This window comes from Heterodontus francisci, chromosome 41 (assembly GCF_036365525.1).
Source record: "Heterodontus francisci isolate sHetFra1 chromosome 41, sHetFra1.hap1, whole genome shotgun sequence".
NCBI lineage: Eukaryota > Metazoa > Chordata > Chondrichthyes > Heterodontiformes > Heterodontidae > Heterodontus > Heterodontus francisci.
In genome coordinates this window covers 32,208,504-32,225,482 of record NC_090411.1, presented here as the reverse complement: position 1 = coordinate 32,225,482, position 16,979 = coordinate 32,208,504, and the positions used below count along the sequence as shown (strand labels likewise).

General features: G+C 44.7%; 1 protein-coding gene across 1 annotated transcript; it reads right to left on the bottom strand.

The window, feature by feature from the left end:
* Positions 1-1,712: 1,712 nt before the first annotated feature.
* LOC137353587 (ferritin heavy chain B-like) lies at positions 1,713-16,383 on the bottom strand. The gene is made up of 6 exons (XM_068019946.1): positions 16,282-16,383; positions 15,313-15,459; positions 14,972-15,097; positions 2,630-2,776; positions 2,298-2,423; positions 1,713-1,944 (listed from the first exon to the last, which is right to left on the bottom strand). Exons 1-6 carry the CDS (start codon positions 16,381-16,383, stop codon positions 1,789-1,791), a joined length of 804 nt encoding a protein of 267 aa, XP_067876047.1. The 3' UTR covers positions 1,713-1,788.
* Positions 16,384-16,979: the final 596 nt, after the last annotated feature.

The following is a 16,979-nucleotide window of genomic DNA, read 5'->3' as shown; positions in this document are numbered from 1 at the left end:
TGCATTTAATGAAATACATTCACTCCTTCCAGAAGGATTATACTTTATGAAAGTATGTGGGATCATACTACCCATGTATCTCAATGGCGTGGGATCTGTAGATGGGTTAAAAACAGCTTTGCAAAATAGACTTCAGACAAGGACAGAAAGCTGAAGGAGCACGTGAAGGTCTTTCATCCATGTCTTAAGATATTGCTCTAGTAACTTTTAATAGTGAATGAAGAGCTTAAGTAGACCATATAACCATGGAGCAGGATGATTAGGAGAGTTTGAGATGGATCAAGTGTATCTTCTTTCTTCATGGTACTTTGTTGCCACATTTAGGTCATTCAATGTATTGAGAGTTAGTGGCAGTATGTAAAAGGTGGAATGGGTAGGAGTTTTGAGTAAATGGCATGCAGTGAGATGTACCAGAGTTCTGAGAATCATAGGCACAATACAAATGGTGGTATGATTTACTAGAGTACTCATGGCGGATTGTGTACATGAGCTCATTAAAGACCTGATTCTGTGGCTGTTATAACTGATGTTGGTGTACTAAATAACAAGATAGAAAGCAGTACTAACAGTGTAGTTTAAACAGCTATTACACTCTCTTCAAAACTTTATTCAACTTCAGATAGGAATAGAAAGAGGGAAAAAAAAACCCCATCTAAAATTCTATTTCAGTCCTCTCCCAACAGGGATCCCACTTGCTCCCTCCCCCCACAAGAGGGCAGCAAGTATGTTTAATTGATAGCTCACTGAAAAAGATACAGAAACTAATCTCTCCAGAGCAGATAAAATTTAGGTAGGATCAATGCTTGGATCATTAACGCACTGGAAAAACTTTCCTTACATTTTTGACAAGCTTGCCGCAGCTGGTACTCGAAGGGTTACAGAGAGTGGCCTTTCATGCAAAGGCAGAGAGAATATTCATCACCAGTGGTAATTGTTCCTTGTATTCTGTTACCTAGGTGGTGATCTTCGAGCTCGCTCCTTGCAAGGCAGTTAAATGCTTACCTCTGATTAATGTTGTCATCTTTCCTATGTGGCTCGGTCATATTAATGAAATGCTTTACTATGTTAAAGGCACAGTGGTTAGCACCGCAGCCTCACAGCTCCAGGGACCCGGGTTCGATTCTGGGTACTGCCTGTGCGGAGTTTGCAAGTTCTCCCTGTGCCTGCGTGGGTTTCCTCCGGGTGCTCCGGTTTCCTCCCACATGCCAAAGACGTGCAGGTTGCTAGGTTAATTGGCCATTATAAATTGCCCGTAGTATAGGTAGGTGGTAGGGAAATATATAGGGACAGGTGGGGATGTGGTAGGAATATGGGATTAGTGTAAGATTAGTATAAATGGGTGGTTGATGGTCGGCACAGACTCTGTGGGCCAAAGGGCCTGTTTCAGTGCTGTATCTCAAACTAAAAACTAAAAGTAAAACGCAAGTTGCTGCATTGGACTATTTCTCTACATTGGATTAGAGCACATCAAAATGAATTTTACCCAATATGTACATAGAATTGAGGTTATGAGCCTCACTATATGATCTTGAATAGTCTCTACATTATACCCCATAATAAGAATTAAACAGGACTGTGTAGCAGTTTTATGTGATGTTAAAGACAAATAGTAATCTAAATGGAAACTATTCAAATTTAGGAGACTAAACCCAGTCCAATGTTGAAATTTTTTTTATTTGCATTTAGAGAGAGTTAGTACACAAGAGTCCAGCTCTCAGCTCTTTATCCAAGGTCTCACCATTTACACAAACACCAGTACTACACATGACTTTGATCTCTGCTGTCAGTTCAGTCACTCTCCCCCAGGGTGTGCTTGTCAAACAGGTACTCTCCCATGCCATTGTCAGGGGCTCCCAGTCTCTTCAGGTTGGTGATGTGATCTCCAAGCTTCTTGATCATCTTCACTTGCTCATCCAAGTAGTGAGTCTCCAGGAAGTCACACAGCTGTGGGGTCAGAAAAAAGAAAAGCTAGTTATATCCAGCAGCAGATACCAAGGAATATCTGAGCTTCCCCTTGACAGTTTGAAATTTAATCCTTAGACTGAGGATAGTCAAGTCAATTGAGATTGATGCAAGTTTGTTCTGTTGTACAGGAATTGCTCTACAAGTGCTTAGATCCCAGGATCAGTGGAACAAATTTACTTGGCCTAATGTTCACATTAAACCAACATCCCTCACCCCCAAGAAACTCAAATGAGACACCCCAACACAGCTAAAGAGAATGGAGATCTTTTGATTAGAAAGAACATTTCCAGCACCACTTCATCCAATAGTCCACATTAAAAGGAAGAACTTACATGAGGGTCAGTGTTGCCAGTGGAGAGTTTGTGCAGATCCAGCAGACTCTGGTTCACATCCTTCTCCATCTGCAGAGCTCTCTGCATTGCCTCCAGACCATTGCTCCACTCATCCTGCTCTGGCTTCTGAAGAGGAAAGTCAGACACTTCACTTAAAATGGATTAAACATTTATAGAAGGAAATGAGAGTGAAAAAGCAACCAGAAGTCCATGTTACCCAGAGCCGATGTCTCAAGAATATAGAATTAAATCACCACAACCATGGAATCAAATTGGTTCCAATTCTCGAAACAGAAAGAAAGACAGGAGGTCACTCATTCATTAAACCCAACCTTGATGTCCTCCAAGATGATTCGGCCTCCACGTTTATTCTGGAATTTCAGCAGTTTCTCAGCGTGCTCCCGTTCCTCATGTGACTGCTCCTTGAAGAACTCAGCAAAGTGACGCAGGGCAACATCATCCCGGTCAAAGTAATAGGACTGTGGAGAGAATTTAAACAGCTTCATGCTAGATCTAGATCATATAGAATTCAAGATCAAACTATTTCTCCAATCTTTGAAAAAAAAAATTGATATATGGCTGGAATTCTAGAGTCAGGAATCAGTTCTCCTGAGGAGAGCCGACAGTCGATGAGGTTGGGTCCCCAGCATTATGCACAGATGCCATTGTATCCATAGAGGAAGGCAGGCGAGATAGAGTCTTCACCTGATTAAAACCAATTAAGAGGTCCTCAAGCTTGAGAAAGCAATTGACAGCAAGTTTACGTTGGCTGTCTGATTTTGCAGCCGTAAATAGTCGTGGGGCATCTTGGGAACCCGGGGAGGTTTAAGAGAGTGGCAGGCAGTGTTTCAGTGAGGGAGTTAGAGGTACGTTTGATCTTTTAATCTGATGTTTTGTGTGACTTAATCTGGGTCAACTGCAGCTTGTGCAGAAGGGTTCAGAGTGCTACTCACTCCTGTTTGGGCCCCAGCTGTTTTGAGCAATTGGGTGAAAGGAGGGGTTGGGGGGTGGTGTGTTCCTCAAACAGCTGACTGCTAATACCAGTGGTCATTGCATCTGTTCAGCACTTCAATAGGAATTGTGCCCTCTGGAGGTGGGTCATCAAATGATGAGGACAGTGCCCCAAGGAGGGACAGGAGGACAACTGGACAGTAGAACATGCATCTTTGTAATGTGGGAGGGGGAGAAGGGGCAGAGTGGCCCCAGGTGCAAACACCCATCAGGAGATGTGCCTACCCAACAGGCAGGGTATAGCACCCACATTTGAGCTACCTGCAACTGTCGGAACACCAGTGCCAAAGACTGCGTGTGTCATGGGAGAGACAGACAGATGCTGGCAGTGGATGTTGCCCAAAACTGTAGGTGGCCATGAATGCAAGTCCCTAAAAAAGGTTACAGTAGCTCTGAACTTCAATGCATGTGGCTCATTCCAGGTTTCAGCAGCAGACGTGTGCTGAGCCTCCCAAGCAGCAGCACACCACTACATAAAAGGTGGTGACTGATGTCTTGTTCAGATGTGCAAACAATTTAATCAAATTCAAGACAAACACCAGTTAAGCTGAGAGATCGAGAGGCTTCAGCACAATAACTGGGTTCCCAATGGTACAGGGCGTAATAGATTGTACTCATGTGGGTATTAGAGCACTCACAGGTCAGTCAGAGGCCTTCATTAACTGCAAGGGCTTCCACTCACTGAACATTCAGCTTGTCTGCTATCATTGTAAGAGAACCTTGCAGGTGCACACATTACCCTGAGAGTTGTCATGGGATTTTCAGACTGAAAATCCCAGGTGCTTGCACTTCATCCCTCCAGGCTGTCAGGAGGACTGGATACTTGGCAATGGGGATTATCCTCTGAAGACATGGGCAATGACACCAGTGAGGTTCCCATGGGATAATGGAGGAACATTACAATGAGTGCCAATGTGGCCACCAGAATGGCAATTAAACAAACTATAGGTCTAAAAATGAGATTCAGGTGCCCTGACCACTTAGGTGGAGCCCTGCAGTACGTGCCATCAAGGGTGTCCAGAATCAGCTGTGCCTTGTATAACCTGGTGATGGAGGGGGAAAGAGGCCCTGGAGGATGATCAAGGTCAGTGCCAGGCTTCCTCAGACAAGGATGGATTTTCAGATGAGCAGCAGCCAGAGAGTTGGGGGAGAGGGAGCTGAATGTCAGTTGGAGTTCAGTGCAGGAGACTACCCAGGAGGCTCCAACAGGTAGGCTTTTCCCTTGAGAAGATTCTCAAAAAAAAAGTGACATGGCAGTATGAGGAGGCCGAGACACTCACCTTCAGGGGAAGAGATCATCAGAACATGCACACCTTCACATCATGAACCCAACCCAAGTGTGTGACCTTGCAAATAAACTGTTGCTCTGCATGAGATTTTGGCTGCAACTTCAGGAGTGACCAATGATGTTAAAATTTCATGTCAAATTTTACTACAATTTTTGCCATGACAAAAATCAAATAAATAATTGGAAATTACACCAGTGACCCTGGAGTGTTGGATTTAAAAAAGTTTGAGTGCTAGTGCAAGTGGACGATCCCTCGCTGCCAGACTCACAGGTGGCTGATCGGGCTGCCACCCTGCTCGATGACTGGCAGTTGTACTTTGCCGGCTTGCAGCTGTGCAGACCACGGTATATTTAGGGTGAACTGGAGAATTCTCAGGAACACCTGGGGACTTTGTGGTTCACGTCACTGGCAGAGAGGGAAAGGAGCTGGAGGATGCATCAGGAACATCCCGAGAGGAGCTTCCATATGCTATCTGCTGCTGTCCCTGCACCCTCCTGAAGCTCAGCTGGCCCTCAATGGGGACCTCAGAGGGATGAGCAGCCTCGGCCCATCACTTGTGCATAGGCGTCTGCCCTCCGATGCTCTGGTCCAAGGAGCATCCACAAATAGCATCCAGTACTGGCCCCTCCACTGCAGCTGCCAATCTTTCAATGGATAATGTCAGATGTACAAATGACAGTTTGCAGCACTCATGCCCTGGATGGATGTTTCCAGAGTATGAGTCATAGCTGTCTCTGGCAACTCTGCCAGATCTCCACACACTGCATGCTGCACACACAACATATCCCACCGAATGGATGCGATCAGAGGCTAGTCATCAGCTTGCAGCTCTGCACTGGCCTGGCCTCCCACATTCCTCCGATTGTCAGAGGAATCAGCCAGTACTGCCTCTGGCAGCTGGCCTGGCAACAGTGACGTGCTTACACCAGGTAGTGTCTCCGCAGACACCAATCCAAAATGAGGTGGAAGCTCTTGTGCTGGTGGACCCTCTGAGGCTCCCTCATCCTCAGAGGTGGACGGATGAGCCTCCCCCCCCCCACGAGATGCGTCCTGGCTGCTGCAGTTCACCTGCAGGAAAATTCAGAATAATCAGCACTCCTGACTGAAGGACATGTTAACTGCATTTTGGTCAACTGTGTGATTGCACTTTAGAGCACACTTCAGCGCACCACCACACCACAGCACCCACCCAGTTCAACCACATACTGGGGGTCAATCACTCCTGGCCAGGTCTGCCAGCTTTGCCATCTGCTATGGCACATCCTCCCCTGCTAGAATCAACACATCCTCCTCCATTCTGGAGGTATGCCAGATTGGCCACACACCACTGGTCTGTGACCTCTCTCCAGTATTGTGTGCCCTCATTTCAGTTTATGAAATGAGAGTTTAGGCATTAGCTGGTCAATCACACTCACCCCCATGCTTGATAGTGCTGTGAAATGCAACAGCCAGTGCAGTGCACATTTGGAACACTTCAGAACACCATGCATTGCAGATTTGCCTATTTTGCAGCCCAATGCAGGGCAGCAGCCAAGCAATGATCATAGAAGGCTTCCACCTTGCAGCATCAGCACTCAGGCCCTCCCTTGACACAATAATGAGATGAATGCAGAATGCTCCTTACCAGGGTAGAGAGCAGAGGTCATTGACCCACTTGTGGCCATGTCCTCCTCACCACAGCTGAGGACCTCCTCCACAACCTCCAGCCAGGCCCACTTGGGAGGGCCTCCTTCTCCCATCTGAATTGAAGAGGGCCTACAAAGATTAGTCAGAAAATCTAGGGGGGGGGGGGGGGGGGCTATGCAGAAACTTCTCCCTTCCCTTAGTGCTGTTTGGTTCTGCTGGTGCTAGGGTTTCACAATTTCCTGTTCCTGGGTACTGCCAGCCCTCCTGCAGTCCTTGCAGGTGCAGAGCCTTGCATCTTCCTCAGATTTCCACACTAACCACCAACTGCCTTCTTCAGTCAGAAGCCCCTCATGGTCAGTGGGATTGCTGCAAGCCTATTTAAACAGCTGCCAGCAGCCTTTTCTGGGCATAGCTCCATCCCAACACACCCTTTTCATTCACATATGCCATGGGGTCACTAATTGGCTGCCCCACATATGATGCCAGTGACCATGAGACAGAGCAGGATCAGATTCCTAATCTGCTTCCATCTCATCTGACAGTCACCGAGAGCCACAAAATTCTGACCTATGTTAACTGGAAAAATTCAATTTACTATTTTGGGAGGTTCAAGAGAGGGGAAGTTATCCAAAGGACAGACGAAAGGTTCAATAGTCAAAAGATAGAAAAAAAGTTTGTGTAATTTTAGGTTTAGTTAAACTAAACTCTATACTGCTGAATAAGTTGTCTCTCCTACTTCCAGGAGTCATTCAGATTACAATATATTCAACTAATGTCCCATCAGCAAGATGTAAACATTATTTCAGAGAACAAAGAACAGAAAAATTCTGTGCTGCCAACATTTCTCAACTAAAACAGATAAACTGATTACTGTCCCATTGTTGAGCTTTTGTGCTCAAACTGGATGCTGCAGTTCCTATATTAGTGATTACATTTCACAACTACTTCTTTGACTATAAAAGCACTTGGGACATCAAGTCAGGAGAAAGTGTTCTACAAGCAATTTGTTTCTTGTTGTCTCAATGCTTTAACATTTTCCCCAATATCAAAAAGTACTTGACAAAGTTCATGTACATCAGTTACAAACTCAGGCAGCAGCGGAGTTACTTTCATATTAACTTCTCAAATAGAGAGCAGCTGCTACAAGGAACTCTACATCACCCCATATTACACACTTGCAGCACTCACTGCTCAAAGAATCACAATCCATCCTACTTTCCACAGAAGGAAGTCAAAAGAAAATATAGTTTAAAGCCAGTTCATTGAACTGGAGAAATTCCAACTTTTTAAGAACACAAGACTCACCATGGACAGGTAAACATAGGAGGAATAGAGCTCCAGGTTGATCTGCTTGTTAATAGCATCCTCACAGTCCTTGTGGTAGTTCTGACACACTTGAGAAGCCATCTTCACTATTTCAACAAACTGTTACTACTACCTAGAAAGCTCTAGAACTAAACCTTTCTAACACAAACTCTTGTATTTATACTACTGGGCCAGCCTGTATTCAAACAGGGAATTACATTACCAATGATGATTGACAACCTCTGATAGCCAGTCAGAAAGTTCCCTTGAATCCGGGTACCAATTAACAAAGGGGAGGGGTCTTTGGGGAGGAGGGGTGGGGGTGAGACCCAAAGCCAACCAGAGCTTTGAAATAGAGGCCAATTTGGGAGATTAGTCTCAATTATGACAGTACTTTTGGTTGACAGAGTCACAGAACCTTACAGCACAGAAGGAGGCCATTCAGCCCTTTGTGACTGTGCTGGCTCTTCAAAGCAGCAGTCATGCTTAATGCCATATCCCTATTTTTTGTCCATAACCCATTAAGTTTCTGATCCTCAAGCACCTGTCCAACTCCCATTAAAAGTATTTATGGAATCAGCTTCCTCCACTTTTTCAGGTCCAGCATTCCAGATCCTGAGAACTTTCTCAGTGAATAATTTCTCATCTCCCCTCTAGATCATTTGCTAATGATTTTGAATTTATTTATTTATTTAAAGATGCAGCACTGAAACAGGCCCTTCGGCCCACCGAGTCTGTGCCGACCAACAACCATCCATTTATACTGACCCTACAGTAATCCCATATTCCCTACCACCTACCTACACTAGGGGCAATTTACAATGGCCAATTTACCTATCACCTGCAAGTCTTTGGCCGTGGGAGGAAACCGGAGCACCCGGAGAAAACCCACACAGTCACAGGGAGAACTTGCAAACTCCGCACAGGCAGTACCCAGAATTGAACCCGGGTCCCTGGAGTTGTGAGGCTGCAATGCAAACCACTGCGCCACTGTGCTGCCCCAATCTATGGCCTCTGGTTATTGATCCACTTGCCAGAGATAATAATTGTTCTCTATCTGTTCTATCAAAACCCTCTCATCACTTTGAAGATCTCTGTTCAGTCACCTCTTAACCTTCTCTGTTCCGTGGAGAACAGTCTTAACTTTTGCAACTTCTCCTCACAGCTGAAGTCCCTCATCTCTGCTAAATTCCTGGTAAACTTCCTCTGCACCCTTCCTAAAGGTTCCTTGACATTCCCTAAATCTGAAAGTGCCTCGTGGTTTAATGCTTTAGCATCACAACTTAAAATTAAATGATAATTTGCTATTTTTGCTAAAGCAGCTTTTTGTAATCTGATGAAGTTTGTTTCTTTGCAAGGAATTCTGTAAAGATAATTTTCATTATTTCCCCACTGGTTCTTTTGCCTCACGTTGGTGTTCCTCTGCCATCTAAAACCGTGAGATCTGGTTTCATTGCAGAAGTGGTTCAGTCCTGGATTAGGTGATGAGATGTGATGCCTTGGATTAAATCTCTGTTTTAGATGGGCCAGGCAGGGTGGCAGTGATTCACGTCCAGAGCCACCAATCATGCTACAGGCATGAGCCACTCGGGAGAGATGCCACCAATAAGCACAGTTGACCCACCTGAACAGAAAATGTATCTGGGTATTTACACCTTATCATGCTAGGCCCCCACCTGCGAAGAATAAGGCATATTAATTTTGTCATGAACATTGATTTTAAACAGTTACTGGAATGAAGAAAGGACCTGTTAAACAGATCAGCTGTGGCTGGAAAAGACATTTGTGTTCATACAATGTGGCCATTGCTACACAATGGGGTTTGATTGTGGCTTATCTTGATACGTTGGTGTTATGTTCCACCTATGAACTTGGCTTTGACTCCAGAGTCTCCCTGCACACAAAGGTCTTTGTCAACCCAATTCTTGACGATAGGAGCTATTTAGCATTTTAATATGCCTTTCCCAGGACTAGTCCCAATATGATGATGGGTTTAGTCTCCTGCATTCGCTATGTGTATTTGCAGTACAAGAGAGGTCACCTGACCTCTTACTCCATCTTCTCTGTAGCAAAAGTGTGTCCATTTTCTGGAGTTTAGTGCATCAGTTAATTTTTACAGTTCATAATTGCTCCAGATCACTTTAGTTCATTACTGTTCCTTGCCTGAGTGATAGTGTCACGAGCTATAGGGGGTATGGATGTTGATCAGTACAAAAAGCTCAAGGTTATGAGAAACATCCTTTGCCATTTGTGAATTTTCATATAACAGCGAAACACAAATGAGGTGAATGGATACTTCTTTTGAGAGATGCAAAGACATGAACATGGAATGACTTATCTTTGGCCTCCTTATCTCGAGAGACAATGGGTAAGCGCCTGGAGGTGGTCAGTGGGGTGTGGAGCTGTGCCTGGAGTGGCTATAAAGGGCAATTCTAGAGTGACAGGCTCTTCCACAGGTGCTGCAGAAAAATTTGTTTGTCGGGGCTGTTACACAGTTGGCTCTCCCCTTGCGCCTGTGTCTTTTTTCCTGCCAACTACTAAGTCTCTTCGACTCGCCACACTTTAGCCCAGCCTTTATGGCTGCCCGCCAGCTCTGGCGAACGCTGGCAACTGACTCCCACGACTTGTGATCAATGTCACAGGATTTCATGTCGCGTTTGCAGACGTCTTTATAGCGGAGACATGGACGGCCGGTGGGTCTGATATCAGTGGCGAGCTCGCTGTACAATGTGTCTTTGGGGATCCTGCCATCATCCATGCGGCTCACATGGCCAAGCCATCTCAAGCGCCGCTGACTCAGTAGTGTGTATAAGCTGGGGATGTTGGCCGCCTCGAGGACTTCTGCGTTGGAGATACGGTCCTGCCACCTGATGCCAAGTATTCTCCGCAGACAGCGAAGATGGAATGAATTGAAACGTCGCTCTTGGCTGACATACGTTGTCCAGGCCTCGCTGCCGTCGAGCAAGGTACTGAGGACACAGGCTTGATACACTCGGACTTTTGTGTTCCGTGTCAGTGCGCCATTTTCCCACACTCTTTTGGCGAGTTTGGACATAGCAGTGGAAGCCTTTCCCATGCACTTGTTAATTTCTGCATCTAGAGACAGGTTACTGGTGATAGTTGAGCCTAGGTAGGTGAACTCTTGAACCACTTCCAGAGCGTGGTCGCCGATATTTATGGATGGAGCATTTCTGACGTCCTGCCCCATGATGTTCGTTTTCTTGAGGCTGATGGTTAGGCCAAATTCATTGCAGGCAGCCGCAAACCTGTCGATGAGACTCTGCAGGCACTCTTCAGTGTGAGATGTTAAAGCAGCATCGTCAGCAAAGAGGAGTTCCCTGATGAGGACTTTCCGTACTTTGGACTTCGCTCTTGGACGGGCAAGGTTGAACAACCTGCCCCCTGATCTTGTGTGGAGGAAAATTCTTTCTTCAGAGGACTTGAACGCATGTGAAAGCAGCAGGGAGAAGAAAATCCCAAAAAGTGCGGGTGCGACAACACAGCCCTGTTTCACACCACTCAGGATAGGAAAGGGGTCTGATGAGGAGCCACCGTGTTAAATTGTGCCTTTCATATTGTCATGAACACTGCAATTTCATTGCCCTCACTGCAGTTCTAAACTATGTTCCAAAAGTTAACTTGTAAACATTAGGTAATTGCAATATGAATGTTTGACTCCATCCACAGGGGTGAAGACAAATGTAGGATTTGTCAAGGATGATTCCTATTTGGTATGAAATGCACAATGGGACTATCACAAATTGATACATTAATGGAGAAGTTGCTGGTATTGAGTTTAGAAATTGAAAGATGAGAACATATGGGAGTAAAGAAATATAACTATTTAAACTCAGTGTTTTGTTATTTGCTTTGTGCTGTTAATGAAACAGTCACTCCTTCCAGAAGGATTGGATTAGAGTAGAGCTACACCAACATATTCCTCTGCCTTCAGTATCTTACCAAGAGTACACAAGTGCAAGGCTTTCAAAACACAATTCAATCCTCTCCAAACAGGAAAATGTATACTTTCTCCATCCACCCCAAACTCCAAAAGGCCAGTGCAATTATGGTATTTCAGGTTGATTTTCCAAATCACTCTACAAAGCTCATCAGGCAGTCTAAAGTTATGAATTTGGCTGAGACGAGTCTCGATGCATCCATATTAACTCAAGACTGATTAAGCTTCCAATCCCAAACTGCTCATCGCAGGGCGGAGAAATGGTGGAATAACTGTTTTAATACCCATCTCTCTGATGAGTTTGGTTACCTGTCTTCTCTCATTATGCAGCTTAGCATCACTTGTGCTTAGTAATGCTCCAGGATACATCTTGAAATGGTTTCACTATGTTAAAAGGTGATTTATATAACATACATATTGTATTCAGCTGGCCTCAGACACCGGAAACATCAGAGGAATGTATGATGGCATTAAGAGAGCTTTTGGGCCAACCATCAAGAAGATCACCCCCCTCAAATCTAAATCAGGGGACACAATCACTGACCAACGCAAACAAATGGATCGCTGGGTTGAGCACTACCTAGAACTGTACTCCAGGGAGAATATTGTCACTGAGACCGCCCTCAATGCAGCCCAGCCGCTACCAGTCATGGATGAGCTGGACATACAGTCAACAAAATCGGAACTCAGTGATGCCATTGATTCTCTAGCCAGCGGAATAGCCCTTGGGAAGGACAGCATTACCCCTGAAATAATCAAGAGTGCCAAGCCTGCTATACTCTCAGCACTACATGAACTGCTATGCCTGTGCCGGGACGAGGGATCAGTACCTCAGGCCATGCGTGATGCCAATATCATCACCCTCTATAAAAACAAAGGTGACCGCGGTGACTGCAACAACTACCATGGAATCTCCCTGCTCAGCATAGTGGGGAAAGTCTTTGCTCGAGTCGCACTAAACAGGCTCCAGAAGCTGGCCGAGCGCGTCTACCCTGAGGCACAGTGTGGCTTTCGTGCAGAGAGATCCACCACATGCTGTTCTCCCTTCTTCAGATACAGGAGAAATGCCGCGAACAACAGATGCCCCTCTACATTGCTTTCATTGATCTCACCAAAGCCTTTGACCTTGTCAGCAGACGTGGTCTCTTCAGACTACTAGAAAAGATTGGATGTCCACTGAAGCTACTAAGTATCATCAGCTCATTCCATGACAATATGAAAGGCACAATTCAACATGGCGGCACCTCATCAGACCCCTTTCCTATCCTGAGTGGCGTGAAACAGGGCTGTGTTCTCGCACCCACACATTTTGGGATTTTCTTCTCCCTGCTGCTTTCACATGCATTCAAGTCCTCTGAAGAAGGAATTTTCCTCCACACAAGATCAGGGGGCAGGTTGTTCAACCTTGCCCGTCCAAGAGCGAAGTCCAAAGTACGGAAAGTCCTCATCAGGGATCTCCTCTTTGCTGACGATGCTGCTTTAACATCTCACACTGAAGAGTGCCTGCAGAGTCTCATCGACAGGTTTGCGGCTGCCTGCAATGAATTTGGCCTAACCATCAGCCTCAAGAAAACGAACATCATGGGGCAGGACGTCAGAAATGCTCCATCCATCAACATTGGCGACCACGTGGTTCAAGAGTTCACCTACCTAGGCTCAACTATCACCAGTAACTTGCCTCTAGATGCAGAAATCAACAAGCGCATGGGAAAGGCTTCCACTGCTATGTCCAGACCAGTCAAGAGAATGTGGAAAAATGGCGCACTGACACAGAACACAAAAGTCCGAGTGTATCAAGCCGGTGTCCTCAGTACCTTGCTTTATGGCAGCAAGGCCTGGACAACGTATGTCAGCCAAGAGCGACGTCTCAATTCATTCCATCCTCGCTGCCTCCAGAGAATACTTGGCATCAAGGTGGCAGGACCGTATCTCCAACACAGAAGTCCACACCAGCATTTCTTGTTTTTATTTCAGATTTCCCGCATCCGCAGTATTTTGTTTTTATTACAGAAGTCCTCGAGGCAGCCAACATCCCTAGCTCATACACACTACTGAGTCAGCGGCGCTTGAGATGGCTTGGCCATGTGAGCCACATGGAAGTTGGCAGGATCCCCAAAGACACACTGTACAGCGAGCTTGCCACTAGTATCAGACCCACCGGTTGTCCATGTCTCCGCTTTAAAGACATCTACAAATGCGACATTAAATCCTGTGACATTGATCACAAGTCGTGGGAGTCAGTTGCCAGCATTCGCTAGAGCTGGTGGGCAGCCATAAAGGCAGGGCTAAAGTGTGGTGAGTCGAAGAGACTTATCAGGAAAAAAGACAAATGCGCAAGGGGAGAGCCAACTGTTTAACAGCCCCGACAAACAAATTTTGCCGCAGCACCTGTAGAAGAGCCTGTCACTCTAGAATTGGCCTTTATAGCCACTCCAGGCACTGCTCCACACCCCACTGTCCACCTCCAGGTGCTTACCCATTGTCTCGAGATAAGGAGGCCAAAGAACATTGTATTACAGCATTGCTATAATTCAGGTGAGACCTTCAACATGTGACCCTGAATATCCAAATCAAGAATTATCACAGATTGTATGTGATAGAGGACTGAATCTCATGATACACTGGGCTGTATAACAGCTATAACTCTTGTCCAACAGCAATCAAACATTAATCTGTAAAAAAGGAACCATTCAAATGAAGCAAAATCCAGTCCACTGTTGAGCAGTTTATTTACAGTTAACATTACACTTCGCATCAAGACCAGGTCCCATTCTTTTTGTGCAAAAAGTCACAAGCCATTTTCCCCTACAGGACAGAAGTATCTTATACAAATTACATAAACACGAGCACTAAACACAGCAAGCTTGTTCTCTGCTGTCAGCTCAGTCACTCTTGCCTAGGGTGAGCTTCTCAAACAGGTACTCTCCCATGCCATTGTCAGGGGCTCCCAGTCTCTTCAGGTTGGTGATGTGATCTCCAAGCTTCTTGATCATCTTCACTTGCTCATCCAAGTAGTGAGTCTCCAGGAAGTCACACAACTAGAACATGGGGGGGGGGGGGGGGAAAAGAAAAGAAACTAGGTAAGTATAGTTAGCTTTAAAAAAAAAGCAAGTATCTTCCTTGGAAGAGATTTTTATTTGCACTGGGATAATGGTGAAAGTACTGTACATGGGAGCAAGACTTGCTCTAGAGAACAAGCACAGGCAGCAGGGAATCATTCTGAATCTGTAGATAAGTTTAGCCAGACAAGTCCAAAATTTACCCACATGTAGCAAATCAAATCCATTACATGGAGAGTTAATGCAAAAGATTGATGTCAGAGAAACCAAGCACCTTGTGAACAGTTTAGTGATCCAGATCTACAGTGTGGATGGGCCTTTTTATTTTAAAAAATGGCCAAAAACCTATGGAATTCCACCAGAGTTTTGGTTAGATTCCAATTATCACCTTCAAATCATCGAAAACACATTCCAATATTAACTTACATGAGGGTCAGTGTTGCCAGTGGAGAGTTTGTGCAGATCCAGCAGACTCTGGTTCACATCCTTCTCCATCTGCAGAGCTCTCTGCATTGCCTCCAGACCATTGCTCCACTCATCCTGCTCTGGCTTCTGAAGAGGAAAGTCAGACAATTCACTTACAATGAATTAAAACAAAAACACTTAATAGTACCAGGAAAACAGGGGTGAAAAGCAACCAGAAATTCATGTGTCACAATATAGAATTACTGCATTAAATCATAAATCATGGAATTAAATTGGAACGAATTGCTCTAGAAAGTATTTGAAGGGACCCAGAAGGCAGCCACTCCTTCATTGAATCCAACCTTGATGTCCTCCAAGATGATTCGGCCTCCACGTTTATTCTGGAATTTCATCAGTTTCTCAGCATGCTCCCGTTCCTCATGTGACTGCTCCTTGAAGAACTCAGCAAAGTGACGCAGGGCAACATCATCCCGGTCAAAGTAATAGGACTGTGGAGAGAATTTAAACAGCTTCATGCTAGATCTAGACAATAATGTAGAATTCAAGATCATTTACTCTATTTCCAGTTTGCAAGCTCAATCTTTGAAAAATGGATATTATTTGTTAAATAGCAAATTGAAATGTGAGTTTTGAAGGTTCAAGGGGGGAAGTTACCCAAAAGGAGAATAGATTCAGCAACCAAGGATTGGAACAATATTTTGTCTTTATATTTCATGTTCAGTCAAATTAACTCCATACTGCTGGATAAGTTGTGTCACCTCCTCCTCCCTTCAACTTCCAGTTTTTCACTGGAAGATACATTAAACCAAGGCCCCAGCAGCAGCTGTATGAAGTCAATGGCAACTTGCAAGGAACCTTCTGTATACAAATTGGAATTTCCTATATTACAACAATTACACTATACAAAAAAAAAATAATTGACTATAAATTATTTGGGATATCCTGAGGCAGTGAAAAAAAAAAAGAGAGAGAATGACAAGTATGTCATTCCATTGAGACAGAACATTTTCCATCCCCAGCCCCCAAGATCAAAAGCACAACCAGGTTTGTGGTGATCAATTACAAACACATGTACTAACTGAACTAGTTTCACATATTAAACCTCAATAGATAGCAGCTGCTATAAAGAGCAATCCATTAATTCACAAGATATTACATTCTGGCAGGCAGCTCTCAGTACTCAAAGAATCTCCACACACCCACAACTTTGCAGAGGGAAGAGGAGAGAAAAAAAAAAGTCTAAAGCCAATTAACTACACTAGAGAAATTCACACTTTTCAGAATGCAGTGACAAGGAATACAAGACTCACCACAGACAGGTAAACATAGGAGGAATAGAGTTCCAGGTTGATCTGCTTGTTAATAGCATCCTCACAGTCCTTGTGGTAGTTCTGACACACTTGGGAAGCCATCTTCACTATTTCCATACACTATTACTACTCACTATTATCTAGAATTGACCCTTTCTAAGGCAAGCTCTTGTATTTATACTGTTCAGCCTGCATTCAAACATGGAACAGCATCATCAACGATGATTGACAACCCCTGATAGCCAGTCAGGAATCTCCCATGAATCCAGACAACAATTAACTAAGGGTGTTGAGGAGGGGGTAATGACCAGAGCCAATCAGAGCTTTGAAGTACAGGCAGATTTGGGAGCTTAGACCAAATGGTGTCACTGCTTTTGGGTTACAGAGTCATAGAAACTTACAGCACAGGAGGAGGCCATTCGGCCCTTTCTGACTATGCTGGCTCATTGAAGGAGCAGTCATGCTTAATGCCACAACCCTACTTTTTGTCTGTAACGCATTGAATATTTGTCGAACTTCCATTAAAATTATTTATGGAATTGGCTTCCACCACTTTTTCAGGTCGAGCGTTCCAGATCCTGAGAACTCTCTCAATGAAAACATTCTCATCTCCCCTCTAGATCTTTGGCAATGATTTAGAATCTATGACCTCTGTTATTGACCCACTTGCCAGAGAGAATAATTGTTCTCTATTTGTT

Bases quoted from the DNA above. Each gene is read 5' to 3' on its own strand.
- LOC137353587 (XM_068019946.1), bottom strand. From the start codon at position 16,383: ATGGCTTCCCAAGTGTGTCAGAACTACCACAAGGACTGTGAGGATGCT. The intron at 15,460-16,281 runs GTGAGTCTTGTA...TTCTCTCCACAG, and splicing joins CCTATGTTTACCTGTCTGTG to TCCTATTACTTTGACCGGGA. The intron at 15,098-15,312 runs GTTGGATTCAAT...TTTCCTCTTCAG, and splicing joins TCATCTTGGAGGACATCAAG to AAGCCAGAGCAGGATGAGTG.